The sequence below is a fragment of the Coccinella septempunctata genome, chromosome 6 (genome assembly GCF_907165205.1).
Source record: "Coccinella septempunctata chromosome 6, icCocSept1.1, whole genome shotgun sequence".
Lineage (NCBI taxonomy): Eukaryota > Metazoa > Arthropoda > Insecta > Coleoptera > Coccinellidae > Coccinella > Coccinella septempunctata.
In genome coordinates this window covers 28,694,197-28,710,703 of record NC_058194.1, presented here as the reverse complement: position 1 = coordinate 28,710,703, position 16,507 = coordinate 28,694,197, and the positions used below count along the sequence as shown (strand labels likewise).

The following is a 16,507-nucleotide window of genomic DNA, read 5'->3' as shown; positions in this document are numbered from 1 at the left end:
TGTCACGTGACCTAAAAAAGCCACTTTCCGTTCACAAAGATTAAAAAAATAAACCTTCCACCATTATTTTTGTGAAAATTTTATAATTTCCACCATTTCAACAAATTTTCATTATTCTTCTCAAAATTAACAACGGGTTTGAGTCTTTTGTAGCAAACTTGACATGAAGTTTAAGTGTATTCAGAATTTGATTTGCCAAAACAATAATGGAAATAATATTCCCAAGTCTCTCTTATACAAAATACCTAAGCTTCGATGGCAAAAAAAACCTACTTATGAAATATTGCAATTATATCTTGAATTGTCGCTCATAAAACTCCATTTATGAGTTTTCAGGCAACATTTTAATTATTCCGTATATTATGTAATCTAAATGGAAACCAAATATTTTTCAGCCTTCCCGATAGTGATACTAAAAATTTTCCTAATTGAATTATCGATTACATAACAACAATTATCGTACCAGAAGAGTCGATAACAACCCATAAAGAAGTTGAATGCATTTGAAAAGTCATATAAGTATAAGTACTTATATTCTGCGAAATATCCAACCAATAACTTTTACATTGTTTCATTTGTGTGTGTTACGTAAATCTCTGCAAGATAAATATTTCCTTTATGATTTGTGGTCACCATAAGGAAATTCAACAATGGGTTATGCTGAAGATAACTCTGTGTTCTTAATGAATGCAAGCAATTCAATAGGCACATATTATTCAACGTTCTATGAAATCATTCTTCTGTTTGATTAGATAGAGCAATCATTTTAGGTATCTGTAAATTTTTAAAACTCACCTGACTTGACCGAGCAGTGTATGTGTGCTCTACTTTCATAGTAGACCCAGTCGAAGCCTGCTTCCACTGCCAACCTTGCCAACATGCCGTATTTGGAACGATCTTTGTCAGAAGTTGTTAGGTCTACAGCTCTACCCTCGTAGTGCAGGGAGTCTGGAGTGTGGTAACCCTCCTCGTCCCAACCTTCAGTAACCACCAAATGAACACCCGGCCACTGATTCATCACAGAAATAGCTAATGTGTTAAGTTTTTCTTTGCAACGCTGGAAAAAAAATGAAATTTCAACATATGGGAATTGACTAAGACAGAAAATAAAGGGTATAATCAAGTAAGCTCTAACTGTGACATATGACGTCCCGTGACGTTTGTGCCTAGCTTCTACAGTGTGGTTTCAAGGTTGACAATGCGGAAATGAAGGTAGAAGACATAGAACCCTTTTTTTTTGCCCCAGCTGCAAGTTTGCAAATTTTTATGTCACCTCATTACAACACGAAAACCATCCCTAACTTCGCCATCGTTTTGCAGGTATCCTGGTTTATTATCCGAGAAATATGATAAATGCCGAAGGACCTTTATCCTCCGAATATTTTATGGCGACAGTTCCGTAATCTTCGAGAACGTAGATAAGAGGCAATCTCCTTCAGCAATCGTTGTCCTATGTTTGTGCCTCTCAAAAAGACCGATGATTTTGTATTGTAACATCCGGTACTGCAGCAGCATTTACAAGTGTGAACGTGATGAATGGTAATTTTCTGGGAAGTTTATATCCGTCATATTCTTCAGAACTTTGCAATTGAGGTACCTCTCACCTACCATCAGTAATTTACCAACTGGTTGGGTAACAATGTAATAAAATATGAAGGGTCTTTCGAATCTTTTTTTCAGAGAAATGAAACAAAAAAATGGCGTCGATTTTCGAAAACTTTCTATTGGGGTATGAAGTTATAATACAGGGGGTAATTGAAGATGTGGCAAAAATACAGCAGGTATGAATTCTTGCCTGAAAACATTAATGTTTCGTTAAGAAAATGGGACTTCAAAGTCTGCTCCTTTGGGTATAGTATTTTTTTTTAATTCTATGGTCTGCTCACTTTCATTTCTGTCAGTTTTCTGGTTTCTAAGAAAAAATAAGGTTTTTAGGTGCCATCTTTGAAAGCCTCTATGAAAGATGAAAGCAGGGACTGTTGAAGAAAATTATATGAAAGGCCCACACAAATTTTGCAGCAGCTATCCTTTTACACCTTATACCCTGTAGTAGGCACTATTAAAATATTTTCAAAAGTGGCGTTGTCAATCTGAGCACCAGTCCCACTCATGCAGTAACTGGTCAATGCTACAGGGGGAACCTAAAACTAATCAAACAGTCCGAAGTTGTCTTAGCAATTCGATACAAGCATATTTTCATTATGACAATTCCATTTCGATTCTTCTTCTGTCAACTACTACACGCCGAGGATTTCAATGGGACACCCGGGACAAAATAGGATCCTTTTTAGGTGACAAAGAAACGAGTGAAACGAATCGCGAACCTTTTCATTTATCTGAACTGCGACACTTCATACTTCCTTCTCCTTTAGGAAATTCTTTGCACACCCGAAATTGATTTCACGTACTTCAGTCCAGATTTGTATAGTTTTCCGTGTTATTTTGACAAGGTCCAAAATATTGTGATCTCGGACAATGAAAACAACCGACAGGGTGCTCGCATTCAGATGCCCTAAAACCTTTCTTCGAGACTGAAAATAAGAGGTCGTAAAACTACTGCGTCGAAGAAACTACTGTTTAGTGCATTATGTAACGTAAAAATTGGGCTACCGTTGATAATTTCACCCTGAAAACGTCTTTTGCTTCATCATCGGGCCATGATATTCTTTGCAGAATAGCTCGGAAGTCGTTTTCAGTTTCAAAACACTGAAAATTCTTCGAATTGGTTAAATATTAGTGAGGTGTTTCCTTCAAACTTTAGTTTTTCTGTATATCCTATATCTTATAGAGAAGGTCCTGAAATAAGGTTAAATCCAATTCAATGGTATATTCTACGTCGAAAAAAGGACGAAAACCTTATCCGCAAAGGGTCCATTTTCGATATACAGGTTGATGAATTCTCCAAAAACAGTTATTTTTAATTTTTCACGAAACTAACAGAGAAAAGTGTGTAGAAATTTGTACAGTCCTGAGATTTTTCAGCCTATGTAGAATGAAATACAATAAATAGATAAGATCAAGTCAGTGACGGGTAGTACTGGGGGGGGGGGCATAGGCAAAATGCCCCATATTTTTTTCCTGAAAGATTTTTGGCATTTTGAATATAAAATATTATAGGAGGTACCTAAATTTCTCCACAAAAAATGTATACCTTTTGTAGGATACCCCATATTTGAGAAAAATTCATTCTAAGAAGGTTGTGTGTTACTTTTTCCTCATTTTATACAGAGTTGTCCATTGAAAACGATACGGCGTCTCTGTAGGTCGACAGAACAGTATTAAATAAAAAACATCGAATTTTGATTCAAGAGGGACAACTTCTAAGATCAAATTCAAAACAGTACCGCTTCAGCCCTTAGTGTTACAACCCCAACCCCTATATTTTGAACAGGTAAGATGGTGTAAGTGATACCTCATTTGAAAGGTCTTAAAAGTTCATAAAATAATTTGATAAAAATTTTCCCCTACTGTCGCAGTACCACTGTCATTTTGGTTCATTAATAGTGGAGTAAACTGAACAATTGGGTTTCTTCAGAGTAGAGTGGAAGACCTTCAAAGAACTGCGTTGAATGCGTCGAATTTTTCGTTCAATTGGAGCATAATCGAACCGTTAAAATTGTTTTCGGTTTGTTGTGATGCTAGCTGGCTTTTGCAGCATCACAAAAGCTTACATGCACACGGTTAAGTGGCTAAGCAATTTGCAGATGAGGATTACATCGTCGTACCCTCGGTCCCATTTCTAAAGAACCTTTTTGGATTAGTTTTAGCCGGAGTCAACTGAGAGGAGAATTTTAATAGAAAAAGTGGTTTTCGGTTATGAGTTTCAGCACGCTTGAAAAAAGATCTTTTGCGATTCGACCGATAGTGACTTGATCCGGCGTGGTGTAAGTCTGGTTAAAAGTTACCGATTCCATTGGAAATGAGCCTCTTTCTAGGCCGTATTATCCCAATTGGCAACAACAGTAGCGACTGAAAAATTTACAACCTATTCTTTGGAATTGACAGCACAATGAATGCTGCACACGCATAAGTTGACGCATATTGAGAAATTTTTACGAATTTTTAAGTGGATTTCTTTGCCTTTTTCTGCGATAATGCCCAACTTCCTCATCAGTGTAATTATATCCCACCACTTGAGTATTTTAGATAGGTTGAGACTTGTACCACGAGGAACTCTCTAAATACAAAGGGCTCATCATAAACTTCCTCTCACTACACTCCAATGATCCACTCTCCGATCATTTGAGAAAAACATTATTTCCAAAATCTTCGAAATGTATCATAGGATATTTTATGCAGGGAGATTCATTAATAGATAAGTTTTTGTACCAAAGGTTATAGTTTTCTTGTTTTTTTTATTGGAGTGCATATTTAACCCTAAGTTTTCCCACAAAATGTCAAGGGATGTTTCTGCAGCATGGAATTGCAAATTGGCCAAAAATTAAAGTGTATTTCTATACCAGGTCTTTTTGTCGTGAGTTGATGACGTATTGAAATTGACATTCCAAAAAAAAATCGATTAATTTTAGAGTACCTATCAGCTATTTTTCTTCATATACCTATAGTGCGAGTCCCTGACTTCAATCAATGAAATTTTGAAATGATTCAGGCAGTTTAAAATGGAATTTCAAGAGGTTTTTCTTTATTACTTGTTAACCCTGTGGGTTTCATTTAAGTTCGACATCTTGTATTTTGCCCGATTTTCCAAAAGACTATTGAATATCACTTATCTTGTCTTCATACTACCACTCTACTACTACTTTTTCTACTTGTTTTTATTTAACGTTTCGTCTAACAGCAATGATAAACCAATCAAATACCTCTTGATATTCTATATTATTCAAATTGCCTGAATTATTTCATTGAATTGAATCAGATTCTTCTTTTTCCAATTTGTTGATGTAGTTAAATATCTCTATGATCATAAAGAAGTAAGGATTGGCCTTTGTGAAAATAATCAATGACATCATATCTCAAATTTGGGATAATCAGTATTACATTTTCTTACATCAAAAATACGAATAGACCTATTCTATCACATTCACAGAAAAAACTGTCTTTGATTTATTGAATTCACTTCAGTTATTATACGAATTAAAATGAACAATTGAAAAGAAAATTTATTATGGTAAAAGCTAAAAGCACACAGAAAAGGTGTGTAGTAAAGAAAATGAAATAAGAATTGAAACTCTGTGGTAGTGAAGAGTAGCTATTGTTTATTGTAAAAATCACAACCTAGAGTTATTTATCATTAGGGATAAATTCTGGAAAACTTTCATCCACAAGGTTACCAACATTGTTTGCAGCTTAATGCGAATTCCTCCAAGTTAAATGTCACAACAGCAAGAATCACTTTTTTCAGTGCCAGTAGGTCCAATTGACCTAGAAATATATTTTCCCATATTATTCTTCCAGCCAGTTTCAGTAACCTCAAGTAGGTCCAACACCAAGAACAAGGACCCGACCCTAACAATGAATAAAGAACCTCCGCGTTTGTGATGGACCCTCTTGTCCAGCAGAAAGAGGAATGCCGTTGCGGTGCCCTTTGGTCTTTATATGTGTACCTATTCATTTTGAGGCAATATATTTAAAATAGACTAATGGATAGATGTGTACACAGTCAGTGTTTACCCATTTAGGAGATCTGATGCAGGTATTGTGTGGGCCACCCTGTGGATAGACACGGTCACAATGCTTTGCGGCTTTTCGTTTATTGTCGGACCAGTGTAAACTATAGTTATCTTCCGGTCTCGATATGACTTTTGATCTTTGTGAAGACTGGTCAGGGAGAATTGTTCTTTTGTGGTTGCGTTAAAGGAAATTTCAAACAAATCTCGAGTTAAAGAGGACGCCGGTTTAGTCGAGAATTGTGACGGAAATAGACTTTGATGATTAGTGAGCAGGTGTCAAAGAGATAGGCCAGAAACTGTATGGATATTGTAGAAAACATATGTCATACAGACCATACAAAATTTTGCACGATTTTACCAATATATGTCATTTCCCGCGCGAATGACTCGTTTGGTCCTTCGGGCTGGATGTGAAAATTCAGTGAATCGAAACTTGTTCTGTGGACAATTATCGTGGATGGCGCTATGAAATGAATAACAATTGTGACAACCTGTTGAACAGTTCGATCCATGTGCCACAAATTGTTCATTCACCGGTTCGTCGGCCATCTTTCAATGGTTTGTCAAACCATCAACACAGGCCAACGAATCATAACTCTTCGTTCCCTAGGTCTTCATATAAACCGGTATCATAAATATTTAATCAAAACGTGTCAGGCATCGTGCATCGAAACGAAACACGGGCTCCTTATCGGTTCTTTCTTTTTTCCCCGAATGGCCTCAGCGAGTACAACCGTTTTAGCCATCAGGTAAAATATGTAACAAATTATCCAGTTCTCGTATTGTTACTTTGATGGCACCGTTTGTTCGTAATGAAATTAATGCACGAGTGTTTTGCGATTGCAGCTTTCGGGTATGGTAATCGTATAAACATTTATCGCTGAAGCTCGCGTTTATCGTTTATATTTGTTCAATCAAGCGTTGTAACATGAAGCTATTAATTACCTGTATGAGGTAATAACTGCCGTTTGTGAGAGTTTATGGCAGAGTGCGTTATTAATTGATTTATTATCCTGTTTTGAGTGGTACATTTTAATATACTCCATTCACTTTTATTTCAGCACTCGGTTGGCCATGGAAATTTGACACATTTCACTCTGTATAGTACGAAAATGTGGGGTTATGAAGCTTGTCAAACCATTTTTGGGTTTCAAACCAACGCTATGTTGCCCGTTCTACGTAAAAGTTTCTGTTATTACGTATTTTATCACAATGTCGAATCTCTTCGGAAAATATGTGACGATCATAGTTGAAGTTTATAGAAACTGATTGAAGGCATACCAAATCCAGTTATTTGCATAGAAAATAGAAGAGATCAGTATAATATCATAATATGCACTAGCTAATGTTCGTTATCTTCTTTGGCTGAAGTTTGAATACGTTACATCAGTTGTAGATTTCAAAAATATTTACCCGAAGATTAAATGCATATGATGCAGTGGTTGGGAATGGAATGGGTATCTCCCAAGAATGTTAAATTCTTCAACAAAAATCAAGGAATTAAAAGAAGTTTCAAGTCAAGATGAACTTCACCTTTGAACAAAAATTTCACATGAATAAACAATTAGCAGGACAACTGGCGCGTATTTGTGGTCGTTCATCTTAATGCATTGATATAATAATAATAATTAGGTATTTATTGGAACCTTAAGACATTTACAATGTATAGGACAAGTCAAATGAAAAATAGGAAAATCAATTTTTGGGAACTTATTCTACGCTGACATTCATCGAAAATCCTGTAGTGAACTTTTCGCATTAATTCACTCAAACATAAAATTCTCCAATTCTTCCAATAGAAGGAAATTCTTTGTTATCCTCTTCATTCGCAATCTTCCTGATTATGAAAATATTCAGCTGAAATATAAGTCGTTCAGATTCAGATGAAACATTATATAAATTCTCTTACATTGAATATGTTCGCTACCGTCTGACGTATTGTGGATCTTAGAATATCAGGGTATAACTATTTGAATGAGCGGACCTGAGTTCTAAATAGCATTTCCTGAAACCCTGTCTCTTTTTTCAATCACTTTCGGCATTTTCGTGATAAAAATTGATATTAGTTGTGGCAACGGCGTTATGACATTAACGACATTCCATGAGTGCCAACCTTACTCCGTTCTAGTTACAAAAACTTGAGAAAATTATTTCATGGTTAAACGACTGCTAAAATAAATGTGAAAGGAGTTACTTTCTTATCGAAATGAAACACTGACAAACAATTGAAGTTTCTTCTCACTTCAACAATAAAAGAATCGCTTATTTCCAGTAAAAGTGAATGTAAAAATTTGGTTCACTTAAATAACATTTTTCACCTTTCGTAATCTTTGGAAGAATTTTTCATGGACGATAAAAGTATCCACGGTTTCCGTTTGGACAAGAATTAACATAATTGGCCCACCTTATCAAACGGCCAGGGATGCCATCCTTCCATACCGTCACACCTAGCATTCCTCTTCAAACATACCAAACGGAAAGAAATAGAAAATCATGCCGGCATAACGAGGGGAGCAAAGACACCGTGAATGGGGCACAGGGGTTATAAATTAGGCAACCTTCCGCCCTTACAAGCCACAGGATATTGTTAAAAGCTGTTTACAACAGGTAAACAATGCGACAGTTCTGGCATTGTTGTCACAACTTTTCGGTCCCAAATAAATGATCAATGAGATTTATTAGATGAGGTTCTTTTGGCGCCTACGGGCCGAAGATTTGATAGAATCTCCGGGTTATTGGATCACCGATGCGGATGTTGTTACCCGAAGGATTTATTATCTACTTATCTGGGTTCATTTCGGAAAATAATCGCTTGTAAATCGGGGATATAAATCAGACAGATCGGCTTGTCTGAGCTCAATGTGGGGACAGGGGAATTCCTATCCGGCAACGTCGCATCATTACTGTGGCAACGTCGCATATGTTATGAATTTGATGTTTCGAAATATATAATCATATATTGTGGAGGTATACCCATTTTCGAAGGAGCTCCACATCAAATTCTCCTCTGTACGATCCGAAAATATTATTTCAAAGTGAAAAATTAAGTATTTTCTCACTTGAGCTCTGAAATTTGAGCGAATGAGTTGGTTGGGGAGGCAGTTTTCAGAGTGAAATGAAAAAAAAAATGATATAAAATCAATTCATATATTTTCGTAAGTTCCAAATCTGAAAATTTATATACTTTTTTTATAAGTATAAAATGGAAATATTCAAGTATGTTTCGGGTAGTTTTACGAAGAAAGAGTTTTTCCAACACATCAACGATAAAGAATTGAACGAATTTGATTCTGAATATTTCAGAAATTAAAAAAATGCGATTAGATCCATAAATATTGTATTCATTAGGTACAAAACATTAATTCTTTTCATTAAAATTGTTTGTTTTTCAATTGTTCTCGTTTGGCAGTTTTATTTATTCGAAGGCTAAAAGATAATTCGATAATTGAAAGGAAATCAATGACAATGCACTATAAAAACAAGTTTTGATTAAATAATTGTTCGTAATTAATAATAATTTGGAAATTAATTCATCATTTCTGAAAATGTTTATTAATGCAATACAACGAAGAAAATCTATGAGTATTAGAGTTGAAATTATGTGAATACATTGATGTAAAAATCATAAAATCAACATTTATTTACGAAGTAGTAAAAATTGAAATAATAAATTGAAGAAATTGCAAGAAAATTTCCGCCTTCATTAAATTTTTCACACATATAGAAATTTTAGGAGCTTCCCTCGGTATATTTTAATTTTTAAGCTTTCGCCTCAATATTTTTAGTACTCTATTCATTTTAAATAGAATTTCGGTGCATTCTTCTCACTTCTGGAAAAACCGTCGTTTGTTATTTGCTGAAACCTTTTCCCAAAATCCGAATCGTAAATTTGACAGTTGAAAATTTTGTGGTCCAAGCTATATAAGCACTTCTTTCGGAAATAAAACAATAACGGCCGGTTTCATAATCAAACCTAAAGTCGCTTTATTTTTAAAGTCTCCTTTAACCCTACTGAAAATGACAGTAAAGGAAGCTTTAAGCTTAAAGTGACGTTAAATTCGATTATGAAACTGGACGTAATTTGTGAAAAATTCGTTGGAGACAACTGTTGAAAGCTGCTCTATGAACTAACCGCGTAAATTTCGTTAAGGTTATAATTTATTTCTCTGTTTCGTTCCACAGAGTTACTTATTAGTAGAAAAAATCATGAGAATCTATACTCTTCTTTTCCTGTTGGTTTGACACTGAAATGGAAGCAGGAATTTTAGGTTTGATTCAACTGATCCATAGTGAAATATGGCATATTATAAAGAGACGAAGGTGGTTGGGAGAAACCTCATGGAAATTCTGATGGAGCAACAAGCAACGACGCGTCTTCGGCCAGCCAAGGTAGAGGTATATACCCATCGTCCAACCAGTTATTAACGAGAGCCGAGGAACGGTTCGAGCCTCTCCAATTCAACACCTTATAATAAACTATGGAGTTATGATTCATGAAAAATTCCTAGCGAATTCGCTGGAATTCATATCTGTGGTAGAATAAGTGATGGCCTCTTGTAGGCGGGCAGCAAACTCGCCCGCCCCGTGACCGTTTTCGTTTTTTGTGGAGCGTACCCTTATTTCGGCTTCACAAAGAGAACACAAAGCGAGAACACAATCTCCTTGATCATAGCCCAGTTGGCATCCTTGTCATATAAATGAACAACAGTGTTGCCTGCTATATTTGATGATTTTCTATACGATTCCGTCTACACGAGATCGTTTTCTATGTCAAAAACAATATTCGAAGAAGAAGAAGAAGAAAATAATTAAATCAATTTACTCAAGATGATGTTGAAAAGTATTTTGATTCGAATACAAGATCGCATTACCAAGTCACCTTCTTATAATGGAATTATTACTGTTATTATAAAAACATTTGTCGATATGAAACAGAAAACCATAGAAAACTTGAAAGTGACACTTTTTATAAAAATCATCGACGAACAAGAATGGATTCAGCATTTGAAGATGCCATTTAATAAAAGATATCTCATTTGAAAAAACAACAAACCATAAATTTTTTAAAATTGGCAACACTACAAAATTTCAAAAGCGTTTTTTGTACAAAAGGCTTAAAGTTGAATATTTCTAGCTATGTGGACACAAACTACCATTTGATAGCTACAAAGGTGCACTACTTATAGAATTTCAAATCTCGGAGCATTTTTTTCGAATAAACGAAGAAGTAGTGTGTCAGTTCTTCGAGGAAAAGTAAGAAAGTTGAACAAAACTCTGGATTCGTCATTTACTTTTGAGTAATGAATAATGGCAGTGTCCATTTTGGAAAAAAAGTATTATATTACATATATTTAAAAAAAATTTCTACTCGTCACATATTTCGAATATCTTTACACTTATTTAGTGTTATTTCTTATCAAATGTACTAAAGTCATTATACTTTTCCTACATTTATTTCTAATCCATTCCACATCCCAGTTCCCAGTGAATATTAGACGATAAAAAGATCAAATAAAATTCTACAAACTAATCCCGAAAGTTATAGTTCTAAGTATTCATATGAATTCTCGATTTAGAAAGTTCCAATCTCATCTTATATTTTATAACCTCATAATAGTGAATTTAGTGAGTATGCGGCAACATTGCAGAAGTCATCAAACTAACCAGTTCGCTGTATTATGAATCGTAACTACCTATTGCCCCACTACTATAAAATATCGAACATCTAATAACTACCACCATTAAGTATAAGGTCAGTTCTGAGACACTATTTGACCACATTCATCCAAGAAGAAGAAATCCTTCCCACATGTCTAGAAAGGAACATGAGATAATAAATAATTTAATCTGTAAAAAAAAATTATATTATCATATAATAATGAAGAAACTACCAAAAAATTTTAATTAATTTTTATTCGATGACAAAAAATGATTTTAAATTTTAATGCTTCAAAATTAGTGTGAAGAAAGCTTCAACAGTCTATCAAAATGCCTAAAGTGTCATTTGAAATGTCCAAACTAGGTAATAAATAATGATATAAATGGATAACCCCCTTGAAGTGATTTTTTTTAACGAAATATGTAGGGGGGGCACTATCAGATTTCTCTTCGAAACAACCGCAACTGAAAAAAAATCAAGATTTTTCCTTGGTATGAATTTATTTGAAATAAAAATAGTGTTTTAAAAATATCAACTCAAATTTGGAATTTTTTTGAAATTGGAACCGAAGACTTATTTGAAATTGAAAAAATATGTATAAAATTTAAAAAAAAATATTTTAATTTTTAAGTAGTTCTGTATTTATAGTCGTAGATAGTAGATGAAAAATCTTCATCGAAAATTCATTTTGTAAAAAGCATGAATATATGATATTGAGTGTTACCACTGGAGTTCTGAGTTTGAAAAATTTATATTGATTAACAGATTTTTCTTTCAAATAACCGCAACTGTAGAAAACAGTATTTTATAAATATCAACTCAAATTTGGAATTTATTTTTGGAATTTGAACCGAAGACTTATTGGAAATTGAAAAGATATGTATAAAATTAAAAAAAATTATTTTAATTTTTAAGTAGTTCTGTATTTATAGTCATAGATAGTAGATGAAAAATCTTCATCGAAAATTCATTCTGTAAAATGCATGAATATATGATATTGAGTGTTACCACTGGAGTTCTGAGTTTGAAAAATTTAAATTGATTAACAGATTTTTCTTTCAAAAAACCGCAACTGTAGAAAACCCTTGATACTTATGAATTTGAGCAGGGGAATTATTTGAAATAAAAAAAAATAATGATAAAAATTTTTTGACTCTTTTTTGACTTTTCCACTAGTTCTGTATTTCTAGACAATGGTAAAATTTGATCTAAAATTCAATGTTTGAAATGCATTAATTTCCATGGATCAACGTGTTCTGAATTTCAGTGGATGCGAAAACCTAACTTAGAGTAAATCCCTGGACAATTAATTCAGAAGTGAGCACTATTCTGACATGTTTTGCGGTCTGAAAAGATGTCAAACCTAACAAATTTCACCACATTATGTTACACCGGATTCAAAGTCGGTTTTTGTTCTCGTTTCACACGTCTGGCCCTCGTCTGACAGCAAATGTAAGACATTAACTAGCTCGCCATACAAGAATCTCTAGCCGAGAAATAAATACGATTTCTGTAGGCCATTACTTCCCCATTCAAACGCTCCACACGGCTATCTCCAGGGAAGCAGAAATCTGCGGTAAGTACACATAATGATACCTGACACTCAACGTTTTCTTTTTCGAGATTTTGACATGATAAACGATTGGGCTGCGAATATTTTCACATTCGCATAAAGTGATGATTAATATGATGATGATAATAACATTCCAGCTTGTTTGTTGGGGTTTGTGTGTAGGTAGTGGCTGAGGCGTACGAGACCAACGTTTCATCCGTTCAGTTCGTTATGGATGATTCCAAATTTAGGAAGATTCGGATCACAATTTTTTTCGTCGTGGCATAATAAACTTGAACCGAGATTAATGAGCGCCATTAGTTTGGATTCAAATGGCCAGTTAGCCCGATCAAAATTGATTGTCGGTCTAGAACTTGGAATTCTTTGGGGGCGTAAAGTTTAGATGTTATCTGAACTGAACAGCCATGAAATTGGCAAGTGGACGGAATATAATTCAGGCGTCGATTACTTGAGTCGGTTGACACTTGTATTAAAATATAAAAAAATCTAGAAATCGGTAAATCAAGTTTTCACAAGGTAATTCTTCTTCTTAGGGGTGCTAAATTCACCTGAAGAAGTTGATGGCTGGACTGAGCATCTCTGATTTTCTTCCTGCCTCCTTTGAGAGCTTGAGAGAAGTATTTTTTCGAAAAATTCTTTTATTTCCTCATATCTGAATGAGTTTGAAAATACAGGGTGGGCAAAATTCGGTGGGATTAAATGGCAGATGGCAGCTCTGTAACCGTGAGAGCTAGGGAAAAATGGATGACACGTTTCGGACCTTGATTTTCAAAAAATTGTTAATGGCGAAAATCGCATCCCTCTATCTTCTTTTGTTTTCAAGTTATAAGTGATAACTCATTTTTCGGCTCTTCGTACTGATGCCTCTATTTCGTTAAGTGTCAGTGATATCGAAAAACAAATGCTACATTCTAGAGACACTTTTTCATGTAGAACGCAGTGGCGTAGTCAGAGATTTTTTTCAGTACGCCACTTCGAGGATATAGTGGTAACTTTTATTTTTCCAAATATAAACCCTGTGTTATTTTTACATTCTCTAGTCCCATATTTTTTTCTGATTCAGAATATATAACATACGTCGTGTCTCTAATTGTTCTTTCAATAAAGAAACTCAAAAACTAGTTCGGTCTAGTTGGCAGGTCATTTCATTGATAATGAACTTAATGCTCCTAAATTTTGTCAGGTTATTAAATGACAAAGGCTTTGCCTTTAGTGGTTTTCCTTAGGTTTATAATTCAGATATTAAAATTGTAACAACCTTGTAGATTTCAAAGAATAAACCTCATTATTATTACTAATATGAGAGACCGTGAAGATCATTTTCCATCCGGAGATTTGAAAGGATGAAATTTTTCAATATGGAATGAATCACTTTCAGGAAATTTTATAAACCTGGATTCAACTGAATACGTTCCTTAACCTCTTCAACTAGTAGATAATCTAAATACCAGTACCATAGCCTTCTCAAACACCTTCACAAATAAGGCTGTGCCACTACTAGTAGAGGTTAATTGGTAAATATGAAGTAGTCATGGAAATTCTCATAATTTCCTCATTTCCCGAGCATATACTCGAATATCCGGAATAAAAGTGATCTCCAAAATCTCTCATAACCTGACACAACATAGAAGCATAAAGTTCATTATCATATTATCAATGAAAATGACCTGCCAACTTGACCGAACTAGTTTTTGATTTTTTTTTATTGGAAAAACACTTAGAGATACGATATATGTTATATATTCTAAATCAGAAAAAAATATGGGACTGAAATATGTAAAAATAACACAGTGTTTATATTTAAAAAAATGGAAGTTACTATATCAGTGGAGTGGCGGACTGAAAAAAATCTTTGACTACGCCACTGTATTCTACATGAAAAAGTGTCTGTAGAATGTAACATTTGTTTTTCGTTATCACTGATACTTTACGAAATAGAAGCAACAGTACGCAGAGCCGAAAAATGAGTTTTCACCTTATAACTTGAAAACAAAAGAAGATAGAGGGATGCGGTTTTGGCCATTAACAATCTTTTGAGAATCGTGGTCGGAAACGTGCCATCCATTTTTCCCTATCTCTCATGGTAACAGAGCTGTCATTCATGCCCCAACCCCAACCTCAATCCTGGAAGCGCTACTGCAACGAGCTCGATGAAAAGTCAAGATATATGTCTGTGCCAAATGTGCGGATAACTTTAACACTTTTTTGAGGGTTACTCATGACAGAAACCACAGCTAAAGCTCGTGAATCTGCACTGTAAGTAAGACAAACGAGGCATTTTCATATTTGTCAATTGGCAAATGAATGAAGCGTTGAGATGGGTTTCGGAAATGGCTGATGAAGAATGTTCCGCTGCCGACTGTCACCCGATCCAGGTATTATTAAATTCTGGATATCCCGAATCCAAAACTCGCAGGTAAAACATCGTGTTCGAAAAATTCGATACCGGCCAATCAGTTCCCATTAGTGCGAGATAAGAAAGTTCAACACTATCGAATTGACAAAACCGCTGATGGTTATTGAGAAGTAATCTGACCATGCGTCTGTTAATCGGGGTTGACACCGAAGTCACTCTAAATTCTGCTCGTATTAAGTTACAAGCACGATAGGACCTGATTTGACTGTGCAGCCGTGAGCTCCCTCTTGTCAGCGTCATATTAAATCTCATAAAGATAAATATGCGGCGTGAATAGGATCGGATACCATCAGTCAATAAACAAATAAAGGATTACTCAGCCATGCAGGCCATTCCGTGCAGCGGGAGCAGAACAAAATCACAATACATGATTTTTCGAATGACACTCCGTTGTACTGACAGTCTGGAAAGCAGAATGAACAAAACATTCTACAAACTTCTGCTGAATCCAGCAGCCTTTGATCACTAAAATTGAGCACGTTTGTGAAGCCGCTTTTTTGCACATAATTCATTCATAATTATACCGTAAGTTTCATTAGAATTGGGCAGTTTATCAAGATTCCTCGAAAAGTAGACTCTTTTTGAAAACAAGTACAGGGCAGAATTCGATGGGGTTGAATGCTACTTCATATTTACCAATTAACCTCTACCAGTAGTGGCACAACCTTATTTGTGAAGCTGTTTGAAAAGGCTGTGGTACTGGTATTTAGATGATCTACTAGTTGAAAAGGTTTCGGATCATACACTGCGCAAAAAAAACAACGCACATTATGGAAATCTCAAATTTATTCTACAACTGAAAGTGTTCTCAATGATCATTATTTTTATTAGAATTATGCATGCATATTTTATCCACTTTCAACGGTTTTGTGTATTGGCTCCATTCTAAAATCAGTTGTTCTCGATCAATTCTAGTGATCAATAGTTTTCTTTCGTTTGATTTTCTACACTCGATCGCTATGCAACGCGAAACACGCAATTTGACTCAAGAGGAATGTGCCCAAGCGGTAGTTTTGCGAGAAGAAGGGTGGACATACACAAGAATTGCAGAAAGGTTTGGAGTTTTCCATACAAGTGTGCCAGAATGTTGCAGCGATTCAGGGAGACAGGTATGAATGTCCGAAGACCAGGACAGGGTAGACCACGGGTAACAACTGCCATTCAAGAACGTTACTTGAGAGTTTCTTCGTTGAGACAACGGTTTGCAACCGCTCGCCTCCTTCAAATTC

At 35.0% G+C, this 16,507-nt stretch overlaps 2 protein-coding genes across 2 annotated transcripts in view; one reads left to right on the top strand and one right to left on the bottom strand.

Moving 5' to 3' along the window:
- LOC123315609 (tiggy-winkle hedgehog protein) overlaps positions 1-16,507 on the bottom strand; it is a 38,027-nt gene that overhangs the window by 5,627 nt on the left and 15,893 nt on the right. Inside the window, exon 2 of the mRNA XM_044901367.1 lies at positions 796-1,057. Within this exon, the coding sequence (XP_044757302.1) occupies positions 796-1,057 (262 nt within the window). The remainder of the gene's footprint in view (positions 1-795; positions 1,058-16,507) is intronic.
- The window catches only part of LOC123315610, a 39,082-nt gene continuing 35,299 nt past the window's right edge, over positions 12,725-16,507 (top strand). The window contains exons 1-2 of the mRNA XM_044901370.1: positions 12,725-12,741; positions 12,806-12,865. The gene's annotated coding sequence lies outside the window, so the exon portion shown is untranslated. The remainder of the gene's footprint in view (positions 12,742-12,805; positions 12,866-16,507) is intronic.